The sequence below is a fragment of the Erithacus rubecula genome (assembly GCF_903797595.1).
Source record: "Erithacus rubecula genome assembly, chromosome: 31".
NCBI classification, from domain to species: domain Eukaryota; kingdom Metazoa; phylum Chordata; class Aves; order Passeriformes; family Muscicapidae; genus Erithacus; species Erithacus rubecula.
In genome coordinates, this window is record NC_136682.1 from 1,394,701 (window position 1) to 1,410,484 (window position 15,784).

General features: G+C 66.0%; 2 protein-coding genes across 4 annotated transcripts; one reads left to right on the forward strand and one right to left on the reverse strand.

Moving 5' to 3' along the window:
- The first annotated feature begins 521 nt into the window (after nucleotides 1-521).
- DDX23 (DEAD-box helicase 23) lies at nucleotides 522-8,558 on the forward strand. Its single transcript, XM_079329282.1, is given in 18 exon segments — nucleotides 522-623; nucleotides 1,219-1,421; nucleotides 1,526-1,624; nucleotides 1,738-1,834; nucleotides 1,963-2,028; nucleotides 2,521-2,659; nucleotides 2,741-2,874; nucleotides 2,947-3,059; nucleotides 3,139-3,282; nucleotides 3,796-3,979; nucleotides 3,981-4,022; nucleotides 4,121-4,266; nucleotides 5,334-5,511; nucleotides 5,592-5,834; nucleotides 6,855-7,006; nucleotides 7,093-7,201; nucleotides 7,306-7,480; nucleotides 7,988-8,558. Coding segments are annotated over 17 exon segments (2,448 nt in total). The 5' UTR covers nucleotides 522-623; the 3' UTR covers nucleotides 8,212-8,558.
- Nucleotides 8,559-8,747: 189 nt separating this feature from the next.
- On the reverse strand, nucleotides 8,748-15,529 carry CACNB3 (calcium voltage-gated channel auxiliary subunit beta 3). 3 transcript variants are annotated; one of them, XM_079329285.1, is made up of 14 exons: nucleotides 15,349-15,529; nucleotides 15,107-15,199; nucleotides 12,267-12,389; nucleotides 12,062-12,184; nucleotides 11,870-11,985; nucleotides 11,740-11,804; nucleotides 11,629-11,648; nucleotides 11,326-11,406; nucleotides 11,073-11,131; nucleotides 10,879-10,988; nucleotides 10,641-10,792; nucleotides 10,471-10,566; nucleotides 10,240-10,389; nucleotides 8,748-9,883 (listed from the first exon to the last, which is right to left on the reverse strand). In XM_079329285.1, exons 1-14 carry the CDS (start codon nucleotides 15,388-15,390, stop codon nucleotides 9,599-9,601), a joined length of 1,515 nt encoding a protein of 504 aa, XP_079185411.1. In that variant the 5' UTR covers nucleotides 15,391-15,529; the 3' UTR covers nucleotides 8,748-9,598. The 3 variants fall into 3 exon arrangements, with proteins under 3 accessions (XP_079185411.1, XP_079185413.1, XP_079185412.1); XM_079329287.1 differs by lacking the exons at nucleotides 15,107-15,199; nucleotides 15,349-15,529 and adding an exon at nucleotides 13,997-14,059; XM_079329286.1 differs by lacking the exons at nucleotides 15,107-15,199; nucleotides 15,349-15,529 and adding an exon at nucleotides 13,462-13,592.
- Between the last annotated feature and the right edge of the window lie 255 nt (nucleotides 15,530-15,784).

A 15,784-nucleotide genomic window follows, 5' to 3' on the forward strand; every position in this document is an offset into this window, starting at 1 on the left:
TGACGTGAGGCTGTGCTGTCACCCCTGGGTGCTGGTGCAGAAGGCAAGATTTGGGGTGGGGTGTCTTTGGGGGGTTCCAGAAGGGTCCCCCCACCTGCTGCCCCTGACTCTGCCTGGGACCCCCCATCTTGTGAATGAGGGTCTGGGGCTCCTGCACGGACACTGATCTGGGGGTCCCTGCGAGTCTGGGGTGCACAGAGCAGTGGGGGCTCTGACTCGGGGGGATCCCCGTGGAATTCGGGGTGTGCAGGGACATGGGGGGCTCTGACTCGGGAGGGTCCCTCCAGCATTTGGGATTCTCTAGACGGCGGGGACAAAGTCCCGAAGCCTCATTTGGGCACGCAGGAGGTCCCAGCGAGATGTGGGGGGCTCGGGGAGGCGGGGACACCGTCCCGGGGACTCTTTGCAGGGGGGAGGGGGGAGCGGCCGCGCGGCGGAAGGATCACGGATCGCGGCGGTGCTGTGGCCTCGCAGGGGCGCTGGGATCGCGCGGGGGATGCCGGGAGCTGTAGTCTAACGCCGCGAAGGCTGCCGGGAGCTGTAGTCCCGCGCCGTCCCGGCATGCCCTGCGGGCCCGGCAGACATGGCGGCGGCGCGGCGGCGCTGAACTCTGAGACGCGGCGGTGAGCGGAGAGCGGCGGGAGCGAGCGGGGGCATTGCGCCAACACCCGGGGGACCTGCTCGGGGCTCAGGGCTTGGAGAGCGCTGGTGCCACGGCACCAGGCAGAGCCCCGGTACTGGGCAGCAGGGGCAGGGCCTGGAGCGCCGTGGCGCCGCTTCCCCCGGGCCTCCCGGAGCCCTCTCGGGGTCCCTCAGCCCCTCTGCCCTCTCGGGGTCCGCCTTTCCCTCTACGTTCTCTCCTCGGGGCCCCCCAGCTCTCCCCGGTTTTTTCCTGGGGTCCCTCTGTGCCCTCTCGGGGTCCCCCTTTCCCTCTACGTTCTCTCCTCGGGGCTCCCCAGCCCTTCCTGCTCTTCCCTGGGGTCCCTCTCGGGGATCCCCCAGGCTCTCCCCACTCCCTCCTGAGGGTCCCTTTGCTCTCTCCCCGGGTCCCTCAGCTCTCCCTGCTTCTTTTTGACATCTGTCTATTCCCTCCCCGACTCCTCCAGCATCTCCCCATTTCCTCGCGGGGGTATTTCGGTTTTCCTCACGCCTTCTTGGGGGTCTCTCTGTGCCCTCCCTGGGTCCCCCCCTTAGCCCCTCTCTGACCCCTCCCCGCAGATGGCCGGAGAACTGGCAGACAAGAAGGATCGGGATGCGTCCCCGGTGAAGGAGGAGAGGAAACGTTCCCGTTCCCCTGAGCGGGAGAGGGAGCGGGACCGGGACCGCAAGAGCTCCCCGGCCAAGGAGCGGAAGCGACACCGATCCCGGGACCGGAGGCGGAGCCGCTCGCGCTCCCGCTCCCGCTCCAAGTCCGCAGAGAGGTCAGGCGGCTCCGCGGCTCCCTGGGTTTTTGGGAAGGGCTTTGACAACCCCACAGAGGGTGAGTGAGGGCTCGGGGCCATGCTGTGATCCCCCTGTTCCTCAGGGATCGGCGGCACAAGGAGAGGGACCGTGACCGCAGCAAGAAGGATCGGGACAGGGACAAGGATGGGCACCGGCGGGACAAGGACAGGAAGCGATCTAGGTGGGTCCTTTTGCTTTTTTTGAGGGGTTCCTGCTGTCCCCTAAATCCCTTGGAGGTTGGGGATCCCCCAGAGTTCTGTCTGGTGTCTTATTCCCTGCTGTTTTCCTTGGAAGTTTGTCCCCGGGCAGGGGGAAGGACTCCAAGTCTCGGAAGGATCGGGAGGCACGGAAAGCAGAGGAAGAGGAGGAGAATGCCCTGAAGAAGGAGAAAGTGAGGAGGGGGGTGGATGGGGTTTGGATGGGATTGGTGCTCTGGGGAGATCCAGGTCTCTGTGGAAAGGTTCCAGGGGATTGATTCATGTTCCCGGGAGTGGTGCTGAGATCTGGCCTCACTTCCAGGCACAGCCACTGTCCTTGGAGGAGCTGCTGGCAAAGAAGAAGGCAGAAGAGGAGGCAGAAGCCAAGGTGGGAGCAGCAACAGGAGCCTATTCTCTCTGCTGGGGGTGTGGATATTTGCAGGGACACTGCAGGAAAGACCCCAGGGAAGGTTGGGAAACTTGGGGATACAGAGGAACCCCAGAAGGAAGCAGGGAGTGCCAGGAAACTCTAGGAGAGATCATGGGATGGAGCAGAGAGGGTTGGGGGACTTGGGAGGGTACAGGGCAGGCAGGCCAGGGAGGGCACAGGAGGGAGAGGGAAGGCCTAATGGATCCCCAGGAGGGAGCAGAAGGACCTTGGGAGGGAATGGGAAGGCTGAGGGGTCTGATGAGGGGCACAGAGAACACCCTGGGAGGGAACGGAGAACTGGGGGGACATAGAGAGGGGGCAGAGAGACCCCTGGGAGGAAGTGGAGAGGTCTGGGGGATCCTGGGAGGGAGAGGAGAGACCTGAGGGGACCCTCAGCAGCACGGGGGTGGCAGCCTGGCCCAGTGTGATGCTGCCTCTCTCTCCTCCCAGCCCAAGTTCCTGTCCAAGGCCGAGCGGGAGGCCGAGGCCCTGCGGCGGCGGCAGCAGGAGGTGGAGGAGCGGCAGCGGCTGCTGGAGGAGGAGAGGAAGAAGAGGAAACAATTCCAGGAGATGGGCAGGAAGATGCTGGGTAAGGGCTCATCCCTGTCGCCCCCCTCCTCCCGTCCCTCGTGGCAAGTGCTGGCTCTGAGCCCCTTCCCCTGCTCCCCAGAAGACCCCCAGGAGCGCGAGCGCCGGGAGCGCCGCGAGCGCATGGAGAGGGAGACCAACGGCACCGAGGACGAGGAGGGCAGGCAGAAAATCCGCGAGGAGAAGGACAAGAGCAAAGAGCTCCACGCCATCAAGGTGGGGCTGGGGGCTGGGCTGAGGGGCTGGGGGGGATGATGGGGGTGTCCCACTGAGTCTGGGGTGCTGCAGGAACGGTACCTGGGCGGGGTGAAGAAGCGCCGGCGCACGCGGCACCTCAACGACCGCAAGTTCGTGTTCGAGTGGGACGCGTCGGAGGACACGTCCATCGACTACAACCCCCTGTGAGTGCTGGGCTGGGGGTGTCCCTGTGGGTGCAGGGCAGCCCCCAGCCCTGCTCCTGACACTCCCACCCTGCTCCAGGTACAAGGAGAGGCACCAGGTGCAGCTGCTGGGCCGTGGCTTCATTGCTGGCATCGACCTGAAGCAGCAGAAACGGGAGCAGTCGCGGTTCTATGGGGACCTGATGGAGAAGAGACGGACGCTGGAGGAGAAGGAGCAGGAGGAGTAAGAATTTGGGGAAGCTGGGAGGGTGCTGAGGGGTGTGTGGGGTCCTGGCTAAGATGTGGAGCTGGGCTGCAGCAGGTCCTGCAGGAATTTGGCAGAAAGGTTTTAGAGGCACAGGGTGAGCCTTATCCCCTTTCTCCTTCCCCTTCCTCACTTCCTTTTGTCATTCCTTTCTTTACCCTACCGTCATCCGCCTGTCCTCGTTTCCATTTCCCATTCCCTTTCCCTCTCCCATTTCTCTCATTCCCTTTTCCTTTATTCTCCTTTCCCTATCCCATTTACCCCATCCCCTTTCCCCTCTTCCCTTTTCCCTTATCCCCTTTTCCCCTTCCCTTTCCCTTTTCCACATTACCTTTTCCCTCATCCCCTTTTCCCCATCCTGCTTTCTTGTATCTCTCACATTTCTCTCTCCCTTTCCCCCATCCCCCTCTCACCTTTCTGTTTATCCTTTTCCCTACCCTGCTTTCCTTGTCCCTCTCTCCCTTTCCTCCCTCCCTCCATCCCTCCTGCCAGGGCTCGGCTGCGGAAGCTGCGGAAGAAGGAGGCCAAGCAGCGCTGGGATGACCGGCACTGGTCCCAGAAGAAGCTGGATGAGATGACAGACAGGGACTGGCGCATCTTCCGTGAGGATTACAGCATCACCACCAAGGGGGGCAAGATCCCCAATCCCATCCGCTCCTGGAAGGATTCCTCCCTGCCCCCCCCACATCCTGGAGGTCATTGACAAATGTGGATATAAGGTGGGCACAGAGAGGGGGAGATGGGGAGGGAGAAAAAGGGGTGTCAGAGATTCAGAGAGGGGAAAGTTCTGCTCCCAACCTGCTCCCCCCCCTGGCAGGAGCCCACCCCGATCCAGCGCCAGGCCATCCCCATCGGGCTGCAGAACCGCGACATCATCGGCGTGGCCGAGACCGGCAGCGGCAAGACAGCGGCGTTCCTGATCCCCCTGCTCGTGTGGATCACCACCCTGCCCAAAATCGACCGGTGCGGGGCAGGGGGAGTGCTGGGGTGGCACTGCAGAGGGGCTGGGACAGGGTGACAGGGTGACTGGAGTGGTGGGGTGGCACTGCAGAGGGGCTGGGACAGGGTGACTGGAGTGCTGGGGTGGCACTGCAGAGGGGCTGGGACAGGGTGACAGGGTGACTGGAGTGGTGGGGTGACACTGCAGAGGGGCTGGGACAGGGTGACAGGGTGACTGGAGTGCTGGGGTGGCACTGCAGAGGGGCTGGGACAGGGTGACAGGGTGACTGGAGTGGTGGGGTGGCACTGCAGAGGGGCTGGGACAGGGTGACAGGGTGACTGGAGTGCTGGGGTGGCACTGCAGAGGGGCTGGGACAGGGTGACAGCGTGACTGGAGTGGTGGGGTGACACTGCAGAGGGGCTGGGACAGGGTGACTGGAGTGCTGGGGTGGCACTGCAGAGGGGCTGGGACAGGGTGACAGCGTGACTGGAGTGGTGGGGTGGCACTGCAGAGGGGCTGGGACAGGGTGACAGCGTGACTGGAGTGCTGGGGTGGCACTGCAGAGGGGCTGGGACAGGGTGACAGGGTGACTGGAGTGCTGGGGTGGTACTGCAGAGGGGCTGGGACAGGGTGACAGGGTGACTGGAGTGCTGGGGTGGCACTGCAGAGGGGCTGGGACAGGGTGACAGGGTGACTGGAGTGCTGGGGTGACACTGCAGAGGGGCTGGGACAGGGTGACAGGGTGACTGGAGTGCTGGAGTGACACTGCAGAGGGGTCAGGACAGGGTTACAGGGTGACAGTAGAGTGGCAGGGTTTAGTTGGGATGAGATGGCACTGTGGAGGTGACAGGATGGGGTGACAGGGTGACACTACAGAGGGATTGAGGCTGGATTACAGGGTGACAGGGTGGAGGGGATGGAGTGACACTGCAGAGGGGTTGGGACAGGGTGGCACTGTGCAGGTAACAGGGTGACATTACAGAGGGATTGAGGCAGGAATACTGGATGACATGGTGGAGAGGACGAGGTGACACTGTAGGGCACCCATGTGGCACTGTGGGTGACACAGCCATATCCTGCCACGCTGCAGCATCGAGGAGTCAGACCAGGGGCCCTACGCCATCATCCTGGCCCCCACCCGTGAGCTGGCCCAGCAGATTGAGGAAGAAACCATCAAATTTGGGAAACCCCTGGGCATCCGCACCGTGGCCGTGATCGGCGGCATCTCCCGCGAGGACCAGGGCTTCCGGCTGCGCATGGGCTGCGAGGTGAGTGGGGGGCCTTGGGGGGCTCCAGGGGGGCAGCTCAGCCTTGGGCTGCTCCCCCCAACCCCCCCTGACCCCCCCAGATTGTCATTGCCACCCCGGGCCGGCTCATTGACGTGCTGGAGAACCGGTACCTGGTGCTGAGCCGCTGCACCTACGTGGTGCTGGACGAGGCCGATCGCATGATCGACATGGGCTTCGAGCCCGACGTGCAGAAGATCCTGGAGCACATGCCTGTCACCAACCAGAAACCTGACACTGATGAGGCTGAGGACCCTGAGAAGATGTTGGCCAACTTTGAGTCTGGGAAGCACAAGTACAGACAGGTGGGTGTGGGCTAGGGAGGGCTTAGGAGAGCTCCTGTGGGGCTGGAAGGGGTGACAAAAACAATTTGGGTCTTTGGGGAAAGGTTGAGGGAATAGGAGTCACGTTTCTGCTCTGTGTAGGAATGTTCTGCCCCACCAGGGGGCATTTTTGCCCCATGGGGGACAATCCTGCCCCACAGAAACATGTCACTGCTCCATGGGCAATGTTCCATGGGGGAACATTCCTACCTTTCTGGGGTCATTCCTATCTCATTGGGGTTTACTTCTGCTCCATGGGGAAAGTTCCTGCCACACCAGGGTTGTTCCTACTTCATTGAGGGATGTTTTTGCTTCATGGGAGGACACTCCTACTCCACTGTGGTCATTCCTGTTTCAGTGGGTGAAGGGGTAATGGGGAGAGGGTGACATTCCTGCCCCATCAGAGTCATTCTTACCTCACTCTGGGATGTTCCTGCTCTGTGAGGGGATGTTCCCTGCCCTACCAGGATCATCCTGCTTCACTGGGGATGTGCCTGCCCCATGGGTGGGTGATGTTTCTACTCCATGGTGGGACATTCCTACCTTTCTGGGGTCGTTCCTGCCTCATTGGGGGTTACTTCTGCTCCATGGGGAAAGTTTCTGCCACACCAGGGTTGTTCCTACTTCATTGAGGGATGTTTTTGCTCCATGGGAGGACACTCCTACTCCACTGGGGTCATTCCTGTTTCACTGGGTGAAGGGGGAATGGGGAGAGGGTGACATTCCTGCCCCATCAGAGTCATTCTTACCTCACTTTGGGATGTTCCTGCTCTGTGGGGGGGATGTTCCCTGCCCTACCATGATCATTCCTGCTTCACTGGGGATGTGCCTGCCCATGGGTGATGTTCCTGCTCCACGGGGGTGAACATTCCTACTCCATCAGAGTTGTTCCTATCTCACTGTGGGATGTTCCTGCTCCGTGAGGGGATGTTCCCTGCCCTACCAGGGTCACCCTGCTTCACGGGAGGGCCATTCCCAGCTGACAGCTCTGTTTCCTTGCAGACTGTCATGTTCACAGCCACCATGCCGCCGGCAGTGGAGCGCCTGGCTCGCAGTTACCTGCGGCGCCCGGCCGTGGTTTACATCGGCTCCGCCGGCAAACCCCACGAGAGGGTGGAACAAAAGGTTTTCCTCATGTCCGAGTCCGAGAAGAGGTTTGGAAAGGGCCTGGGGGTTGGAGGGTGGAGGGGACTCTGCAGGGCACTTCAGCATCTCTGTCTCTTGTTCCTGTCTTCTACAGGAAGAAGCTCTTGGCCATTCTGGAACAGGGATTCGACCCACCCATCATCATCTTTGTCAATCAGAAGAAGGGCTGCGATGTGCTGGCCAAGTCCCTGGAGAAGATGGGGGTGAGTTTGGGCTGGGGGGGGGTCACCCTGTCCCCCTTGTCCCCACAGTTCAACCCCTGGCACTCCCTGGTGTTTCCCCATTGACACCCCCTGTGTTCCCACAGTACAATGCCTGCACCCTGCACGGTGGGAAAGGCCAGGAGCAGCGAGAGTTCGCCCTCTCCAACCTCAAGGCCGGGGCCAAGGACATCCTGGTGGCCACAGATGTGGCCGGACGTGGCATCGACATCCACGACGTCTCCATGGTGGTCAACTACGACATGGCCAAGAACATCGAGGGTGAGCCTGGGGGCACTCAGGGGGTGCCCAGCTCTGGTGCTGCCCATGCTGGTGGTACCTGCACTGGAGGGATTTTGGGGGGTTGCCCAGCCCTGATGGTGCCACACTGAAGAGGCTGTGAGGTTGCCCAGCCTTGTTACTGGGTGTGCAGGGGGTGCCTGTCCCTAGTGCTACCCTCACCAAGGGGCTTGCAGAGGTGCCCAGCCCTGGTTCTTGGCATGGAGGGGATGCCCAGCCCCAGTGATGAGGGAGTGGGATGATGCCCAGCCCTGGTGCTGCCACACCCAGGAGGCTATGGGGTGTCTGGCCCTTGTACTGGGAGTGCAGGGGGCTGTTTGACCTGGTTACTGGGAGTGCAAGGGGTGTCTGATCTGGTTACTGGGAGTTCAGAGGTTGCCCAGCCCTGGTACTGGGAGTGCAGGGTGTGTCTGATTTGGTTACTGGGAGCTGCAGGGAGTGCCCAGCCCTGGCACTGTCCACACTGAGCCCTTCATTTTCCTCCCCCAGATTACATCCACCGCATTGGGCGGACGGGCCGAGCAGGGAAGAGCGGTGTGGCCATCACCTTCCTCACCAAGGAGGATTCCACTGTGTTCTACGACCTCAAACAGGCCATCCTGGAGAGCCCCGTGTCCTCGTGCCCCCCCGAGCTGGCCAACCACCCCGATGCCCAGCACAAACCTGGCACCATCCTCACCAAGAAGCGGCGGGAGGAAACCATCTTCGCCTGAGGCCCCACTGGCCCCTCTTCATCACAACAGGACCAGCAAGGCTGCCAGGACTGCTCTGGCTGTTCTTTTCCCAGCTCTTTGTGCAACCCAAGGACTGCCCACAAGCAGAGACTGGCGCTGGGATTATCCCAAAATATCCCCCCTGTTCTCCCGGTCCCCCTCCCCACCTTCCCCATGGAGCGGTGGAGCTGCTGGAGGCTGTTTGGGGGCCGGTCCCTCCCTGCTGCCAGGGTGGGGCTGGTTTTTTGGGCTGTTCTGGGAACTGTCTGCACCTCATCCTTTGGGTTTTTGGGGTTTTTTTGTAGCTGAAGCTCCAGGCTGCAGGGAATAAACCGGCAGCAGCGTTATCGGCGTTACCTCCTCGTCCTCTCCCTTGCCTGGGTGCCATTGCCCAGCCCCTGGATGTCACCTCCCATGGGGACAAAAGCCAGCAGTGCCCAGAGGAGCACTTTGAGGTGCTCAGCACCCACCAGCACTGTCCCTCTCCCACCCCTCCCAGGCTCCCCCATGTCCCCTCCACAGACACAAACACCACCTCTGAGCACTCGTGTGTTTCTGAAACCAATTACAGGGAAATCAGTGCTTTCTACAAAAGAAATTGTAACAAATCTGTGGCCCCCAGCCCATTCCCCCCCCTCCCCACCAGTAATGGCCGCGGGGGGGGCTCAGCCCACGCCAGGACCCCCGGCCGAGGGCAGTGGGTGCCGTATTTACAGGACTGTGGTGACGTGCGGTGACAGCGTGGGGACATCGGGGACAGGGCAGTGGGTGCAAGCGTGGAGCAGCCCCCACACCCCGTGCAGCCCCCCCCTGTCCTCCCCATTTCGGGGGGCAGGAGCCAGGTGGCTGCAGTGGCCGGGGCGGGGGAATCGGTGCAGAGCGAAGTGAGTGCTGTGACCCACTCCTCCCGGGGGTCCCATGCAGGGGTGGGGAGGGGTCAGGCCAGGTCCTGGGGGTGAGCAGGCACCTTCCCTTTCTTCCTCGGGTCTGTGTGGGGTGGGGGGTGCTGCTACAACTGCCCCACCCCTCCTTACCTCCCCTTTTTTTGAGGGGGGGGAGCACCCACTGTCCATGGCAGCTGCCCTGCAGAGAATGAGCCGACCTGTGATGCAGAGCCCGTGGGGGGACACCGAGGCAGGGCGAAGGCATGTGTCTGTCCCCAGGTTCCCCAAAACTTCGGCGGGGAGTCCCAGGGCATCCTGGCCGCCGGGGCCCCCCGCCCCCGCTGTGCTTATGGCTGAAGTCGTGCCCGGGGGCGCCGGGCGAGAGGAAGCTGCCGGTGCGGAGTTCGATTGTCTGAGCACCCCCAGCGCGGGGCTGGGGCGAGGCGGGGACCGCCCGGGGTTTGGGGGGGCCGGTTCCCAGCCGTGCCCCCCCCTCCCCACCCCTAATAGCTGTCCTTGGCCCAGGGCCGGCTGCGCTGCCAGTTCCTGTCGTGGTTGCGCTCGCTCGGGCGCTCCGGCGTGCCGGGACCGCTGCCGTGGTGCCGGTGGGGCTGGTACAGGTCGGGGTAGGGGTCCCCGTACTCCTCCTCCTCCTCCAGGTGCCTCGAGCTGCGCTGGGATGTGGCTCCCCAAGGCTGGGGCGAGGTGTCCCCCGCTTCATCCGATGGCATCAGGCTGTCGTGCTCCAGCGGCGAGTGCTCGCCCCGCTCCCCCAGCAGCTGCTGGCTCTGCGGGCAGGGAGGGGCTGGGGGGCGGCGCGATGGGGGCCGCGTGTGCCCCCCCCCCCTTCCCCCGGCCCTGGCACCCTGTGCTGGGTCACCGTGGGAAGCAGGGAGGGGGTTGGGGAGCTGCATGTCTCACCCCCAGCCTGGACATCCCTGTGCTGATCCCCACAAAGAGCACAGAATGGGGCTGTGTGTCCCCAGTTCTGTTCATGGACCCCTGTACCCGTGGGGAGCAGGGAGGGGGTTGTGGGGACAATGTAGGGGCTCCCCAGCACTCCTGGGCTGAGTCCCCATGGGGACAGTGAAGGATTGTGTGCCCCCACCATGCCCTCCCCTTGTGGGGGGGTCCCTGGGATTACCTGCAGGCCTGGCAGCCCCGTGGGTGAGGGGACAGCGTGGGGGGCGTGTGGCGGGTGGTGGGTGGCACGCCAGTAAACCTCCAGGTACTCAGCCAGGTGCTCACAGGCATCCTCCAGCTGGTTCTCATCCAGGATCACATCAAAGAGCTCCTGGGGGGGCAGGTGAGAGGGGTCAGGGAGGGCTCTGGGTTCCCCCCAGGCATCCCCAGGGCGGGGGTCTGGCTGGCTCACCGGGGGACACTGCACCAGCTTGTCAGCTGCCATCATCTGCACATTGAGGTGCTTCACCTGGGACTTGCCCCTGGACTTGATGAGCCGCTGCAGGACCTGGTGAGGGGACAGGGGAGTGACAGCACCACAGGGGACAGCCAGGACCCCCCAGAGTTGTGGCCACCCCTCACCTTGGGGGAGGACACCTTGACGTAGACGATGATGGGTGCCAGGGAAGTCTTGGCCAGCTGGGCCGGGTGGTTGATGGTGTCAGCATCCAGCACCACCAGCTGCAGGGACTTGGCCAGCTCGAAGATGCGTTCAATCTCACTCTGCACCTCGGCTGGGGGGACATGGGGGGGGCCGTGTCAGGCTGGGCTGGCCCTGGGGGGGGGTCCCTGCACCCCCAGGGTGAGCCTGGCCCCTCACCAATGCTCGAGCGGGTGGTGGAGCGCTCCAGGATCGCCTGCTTGCCCAGGTTGTTGAGGATGGAGCGCTTGGCCAGGGACAGGTCAGCTGTGATGTGAGTGATGGAGATCCTGGGGAGCACAGGGACACAGTGGGCACATGGGGAGCTGCAGGGCATGGAAGGAGGGGGGTTCTGGGTGGGGTGACAATCTCACCTGCCATCGAATCTGTGCTTGAGGAAATCGAAGAGGGCTTTCTGCATCATGTCGGTGACCTGCCGTGGGGCCGCCAGCCCGGTGAGCCACGGCAGATGGCACCAGCAGGGAGGTGGCAGCCACTCAGCACCCTGCCAGCTGCCCTCAGCCCTGCCATCTGCCTGCTGCCAGCACACCATGGGCAGGGAAGGGACAAGGGGCACAGGCCACCACCCTGAGGGCACAACGAGGCCACCCTGCATCCCCCTCATACCTCATATCCTTTCAGTGAGGGCCCCACCAGCACCACGGGCCGCATGGAGGGGACCACATCGTAGGGTGGGATGTGCTGCGTCTGCAGGGGTACAGGGGGTGTGTCAGTGCCCTGTGCTTTCCAGCCAGAAAGGTGTCAAAGAGCCTTTTCTAGAGAGTCACAGCACCCTGGAGCCCTCCCAGCCCCACAATCAGGGAACAGAGAGGGGTCTCTGCTCCCACCCCACCCCAGAAACAGCCACTACTGGCCCTGCCTTCAGCCCCCTCCCCCTGCCCAGGGCACAGCCCTGCACCTGGGACTCACCTGCTTCTGCTTCTGCTTGGCTTGGGGAGAGAAGAGACAGATGTTGGTGACAGTAAAGTGGGGACCCCCTCAGGACCCCCACAATCCCCCTGGGCCAAGATCTGTCCTTACCTAAGGAGGGGGGAGGCGATCGCCGGCTCCCGCTGTCGCCGAGGCCCGAGGCATTGCCAGCTCTCCTAGGGAAGAGGGGGGTCAGCGGGTGTTGGGGGTCCTGGGGTGGGCCAGGGGGTCCCAGCCCTACCTAGCTTTCTGCTCCTGCTTGAGCCTCATGGCTTCCAGGCGCTGGGGGCTGGGGATGAAGGCGATGTCCCCCCCCTCCTTCACTAGGCGCCCGATCCACCAGTCATTGCTGTATTTCTGGGTGAGGACAGGGCAGAGGTGAGACCAGGGGAGGTGCCTGGCCCTGAACAGCCCCCCCAGCACCCCAACTGACCTCCTTGATGTGCAGGAAATCTTTGGCTTCGAAGTTGATGGCGGCTCCTTGCACTGGGCACTCCTCATCCAGCGCCCCGCAGTAGCTGACATTGGTGCGCACAGCGAAGGCGACCGGCTTGTGCTGGGGGTTTTGGGGGGTGATCAGCACCCCCGGGCCCTGGCAGCACCCCCGGACCGTGCCCTGGGTGTCTCCCCATCCATACCTTGGCCCTCTCGAGCTGCTGCTGAGCCTGGCTCTCCACCTCGCGCCGGGCGCCCTCTCGGTCCTCCTCCAGGGACACGTCGGAGTCCAGGGAGGGGCGGCTGGTGTAGGAGTCCGCCGAGCCCTGGGGGAAGGGGGCTGAGTGCCGGGGGGCTGTGAGGGGAACCCCCACAAAGCGGGACCTCGTGCTGAGGCAGGGCCAGCCTCGGGAGGGGACCCCCTGATACCCCCCAGCCCGTGGGGGTCCACGGTGCCATCAAGTCGGGTGTGTAAGGAGCATCACCCAGCACAGCTGCCCTGGGTGCAGCCCCCACCTGCTGGGGGGTTACGGGGGAGACCCCCGCAGTCCCAGGGATGGGGAGATGATCCCTGTCACCCTGGGATGTGGATCTTGCTCCTGTCGCCCCCCACCTTGGGGTGCTCAGCCCAGCACCCCCGGCTCCCCCTCCCCGCCGCGCCGGTATTTACCCACCGCCCGCTGCGCCTGGAACAGGCGCAGAAGCTGCGGTGAAATATTTATAGGTCCCTGGATGTAGCTGAGCCCCCCCCGAGGCCCCCCGGGCCCTGCCGGGCTGAGCTCAGCGCCGCCCCCCCGCTAACCTGCACATCGCAGCCCGCTCACACCGGAGGGAGCCCGGACACCCCCTCCAGCACCCCCGCGGGCAAGATGGTTCCCAGCACAGCCCCCCCCAACATGGCCTCCCCAGCGCGGTCCCCCCAGCATCGTCACCGCACCCCGAGCATCCCCCACCCCCCCATCCCCCCAGGATGGTTCCGCAGCGTTCCAGTGCGGCCCCCCAGTACGACACCCCCATCATTCCCAATGAGGCCTCCCAGTACAGCATCTCGAGCCCCCCCCCTCATTCAAGACCCCCCCCCATGCAGCCCCTCCCGGCCTGGAGCATCAGCCCCCGGCCCTGGGGATCGGGGTTCTCTTCCCGCCCGGTCCCGGTCCCGGCGGTACCTGCCGGAGTGGGGGCGGGGGACGAGAGCGGTGGCGGCGGCGAGGAACAAAGAGCCGAGGGGCGGCAAAGCATCCCCCGCACCGGGCACGAACCCCGCACCGGGCACGGCCCCCCCGCGAGGCACAGCCCCCTCGTGCGCCATCACCAACTCGGGGGCGCAGCTCCCCCCCAAACTGCACCCCCTTCCCCCCCCCCCTCCCCCAGTACCGCGGCCGGTACCGGAGCCGGTACCTCGTTGAGCAGGAAGGTAGCGCTGGAGTCAGAAAACGACATAGACGGGGCGAGCCGAGCCCAGCCGCCCGCGCCCCCCCGCCCCGCTCCACCGGCACCGGCTCCGGTTCCGGCTGCGGCTCGGGCTCCGCTGGCCCTGCCCGCTCCGCCGCCACCGCCCCTCCCCGCCCCTCCCCGCCCCCGACTCCCACCGCCCCCCCGGGGCGCACGGAGCCGCCCCCGCCGCTCAGCCAGAGCGGGGGGGTGGGTGGATGTGTGTTGGGGGTCGCAGTTCCCCCTTCCCGCTACTGCCGAGGGGCTCTGTCCCCTCTCCGGTGGGGACCGCGAGGCCCGGTGCTGACAACCGGGAGTCCCGAGCGGTCCCGGTGCGCTGCACCGGGCGGGTCACCGGCGCAGCTCCCGGTGGCCCGGGGGGGCGATAGTTTGCTAAGAGAGCTCAGGGTGAGAGGGGAGTCCCGGGGCAGCGGCGGAGGGGCTGTTCAGACTCCCGCAGCTCGGTGTTTCGGGGCGGCGGCGGGGGGGTCCCGGTGGGTACCTCCATGCTCCGGTGCAGCGGCTCCGGTCCTGCCCCGAGCCGGCAGCAGCCCCGTCTGCAGGGCGAGCCCTGCGGCGGGGCCGGAGCCGCTCCCGCCCCCCCGCCGCACCCCCCCCCCCCGCCCCCGAGGAGGGGGGCAGCGACGGGCCCCGGGGGACCGGACCGGCCCGCCCCGTTACCGCGCAGCGGGACCGGCCCAGGCGGGACCGGCCCGGGACAGCTCACGGCCGGCACGGGGACATCGGGGCAGCGCTCGGTGGGGTGGAGGCTTCGGACAGCGGCGGGACCGACCGCGGTCACTCGCACCGGGCACCAGGCACTGAGCACCGGGCCCGGTACCGGGCACATGGCGGGGCCCAGCCGGGCCCTCTCCGAGGTGCTGAAGGGGCCGCGCCGGGTGCTGAGCCGGGGCGCGGGGTCCCTGGGGGTCCCTGGGGGTACCGGCGAGTACCGGAGCAGGAGGTGCTACCCCACGAGGGACACGGGATGCTCGGGCCGCTCTGCGCCTCCTGGGGCCGCCCCTACAGGAACCCCCCGCCCTCCGCGGGGCCTCCCCGGTACCCGCTCCACCGCCAGTGGCCGGGGAGGGGGCGCAGCTCGGGGCCGGAGGAAAGCGAAGCACCGACTGGGGGGCGGCGGGAGGTCCGTGCCTCTCCCTGGCAGCGCGAGGAGCCGGCCGGGCTCCGGTTGAGGGAGCGGGAGGGGAGCCCCGCGGCCCCTTCTACCGCCCCCCCGGCCCGTTCCCTTTCCGCTGCCTCAGTTTCCCGGGGCCGCCCCCCGCGCCGCAGTGCCGGTGCCCGCCGCCGGCCCGGCCCTGACGCAGCACTCGCTATTTTTAGCCGCGGGGAGCGGCTGTTGCGATGCCACCGGCGCCCGGTGCCGGCGCCCAGCCCCGGTCCCGGGGGAGCGGCGGGGCGGAGGCGGCCCCGTAGCTCCCTCCAGTGCGGAGGTTGGGGTAGGAGATGCTCGGCCGCTCCCCGCTCCCCACCCCAGGTCCGTGTTTTAATGCGGAGCCGCAGCAGCGGCGAGCCCGGCGCTGGCGGAGCTGCCCCGCCCCAGTGCCGGTGCTGGTGTCGGTGCCGGTGTAGGCGCCGGTGCCGGCCCGCTCACCTGCCTGCGGAGGATGCTGGAGGTGGTGTCGGACGAGGTGCTGCCGTCCGAGCGCTTGAAGCGGCTCTTGCGCTTCGGGAGCCTCCGGGGGCTCTGCGGCGAGAGCAAGCGGTGAGCACCGGGCAGCCCCGGGCGGCTCGGCCGCACCGCCGCGCTGCCACCGGCGGCCCCCGGCTCTGCGGGCAGAACCGAACCGGGCCGCACGGGGCCCGCGACGACCGGGAGGGCTCCGGTCCGCTCACCTGGAAGGAGCCGGAAGCATCAGGCTGCGCCGGAGCGGACATCCCCGGCGGCACCCACCGGAGCCCCGGGGATCCCGGCGGGGCAGCCCCACACCGGACCGCGGCGCTCCGCGGGGAAGGGCCGCGCCGCCGCCACTGCCGCGCTCCGCATCACACGGGGCCGCCGGGGCGTCCCGGCCGTCCCCGCCCCCGCCTGCCCGCCCCCGCGCCCATCCCCGTGGCGGCCGGTCCGCGCCCCCGCAGCTGGGCAGCCACCGGCAGCCACCGGGAACGGACCCTGCCCACAACCCGCAGTGCTGCGGTGAGCGGCCGCGCGGTACCGGGGAAGAGGAGCCCCCCCGGGGCCGCCGCGGCCCTGCCCACGCGTGTGCAGGGATGCGAGAGTCCGAGTCCCTGCGTCCGCATCTCACCGGGACGGCTCCCGTAGACACCGTGC

Coding starts and splice junctions, on each gene's coding strand:
- CACNB3 (XM_079329285.1), bottom strand. CDS start 15,390: ATGTCCGCTCCGGCGCAGCCTGATGCTTCCGGCTCCTTCCAG. Junction 15,200..15,348: donor ATGCTTCCGGCTCCTTCCAG/GTGAGCGGACCG, acceptor CTCTCGCCGCAG/AGCCCCCGGAGGCTCCCGAA. Junction 10,390..10,470: donor AGCTGGTGCAGTGTCCCCCG/GTGAGCCAGCCA, acceptor CTGCCCCCCCAG/GAGCTCTTTGATGTGATCCT.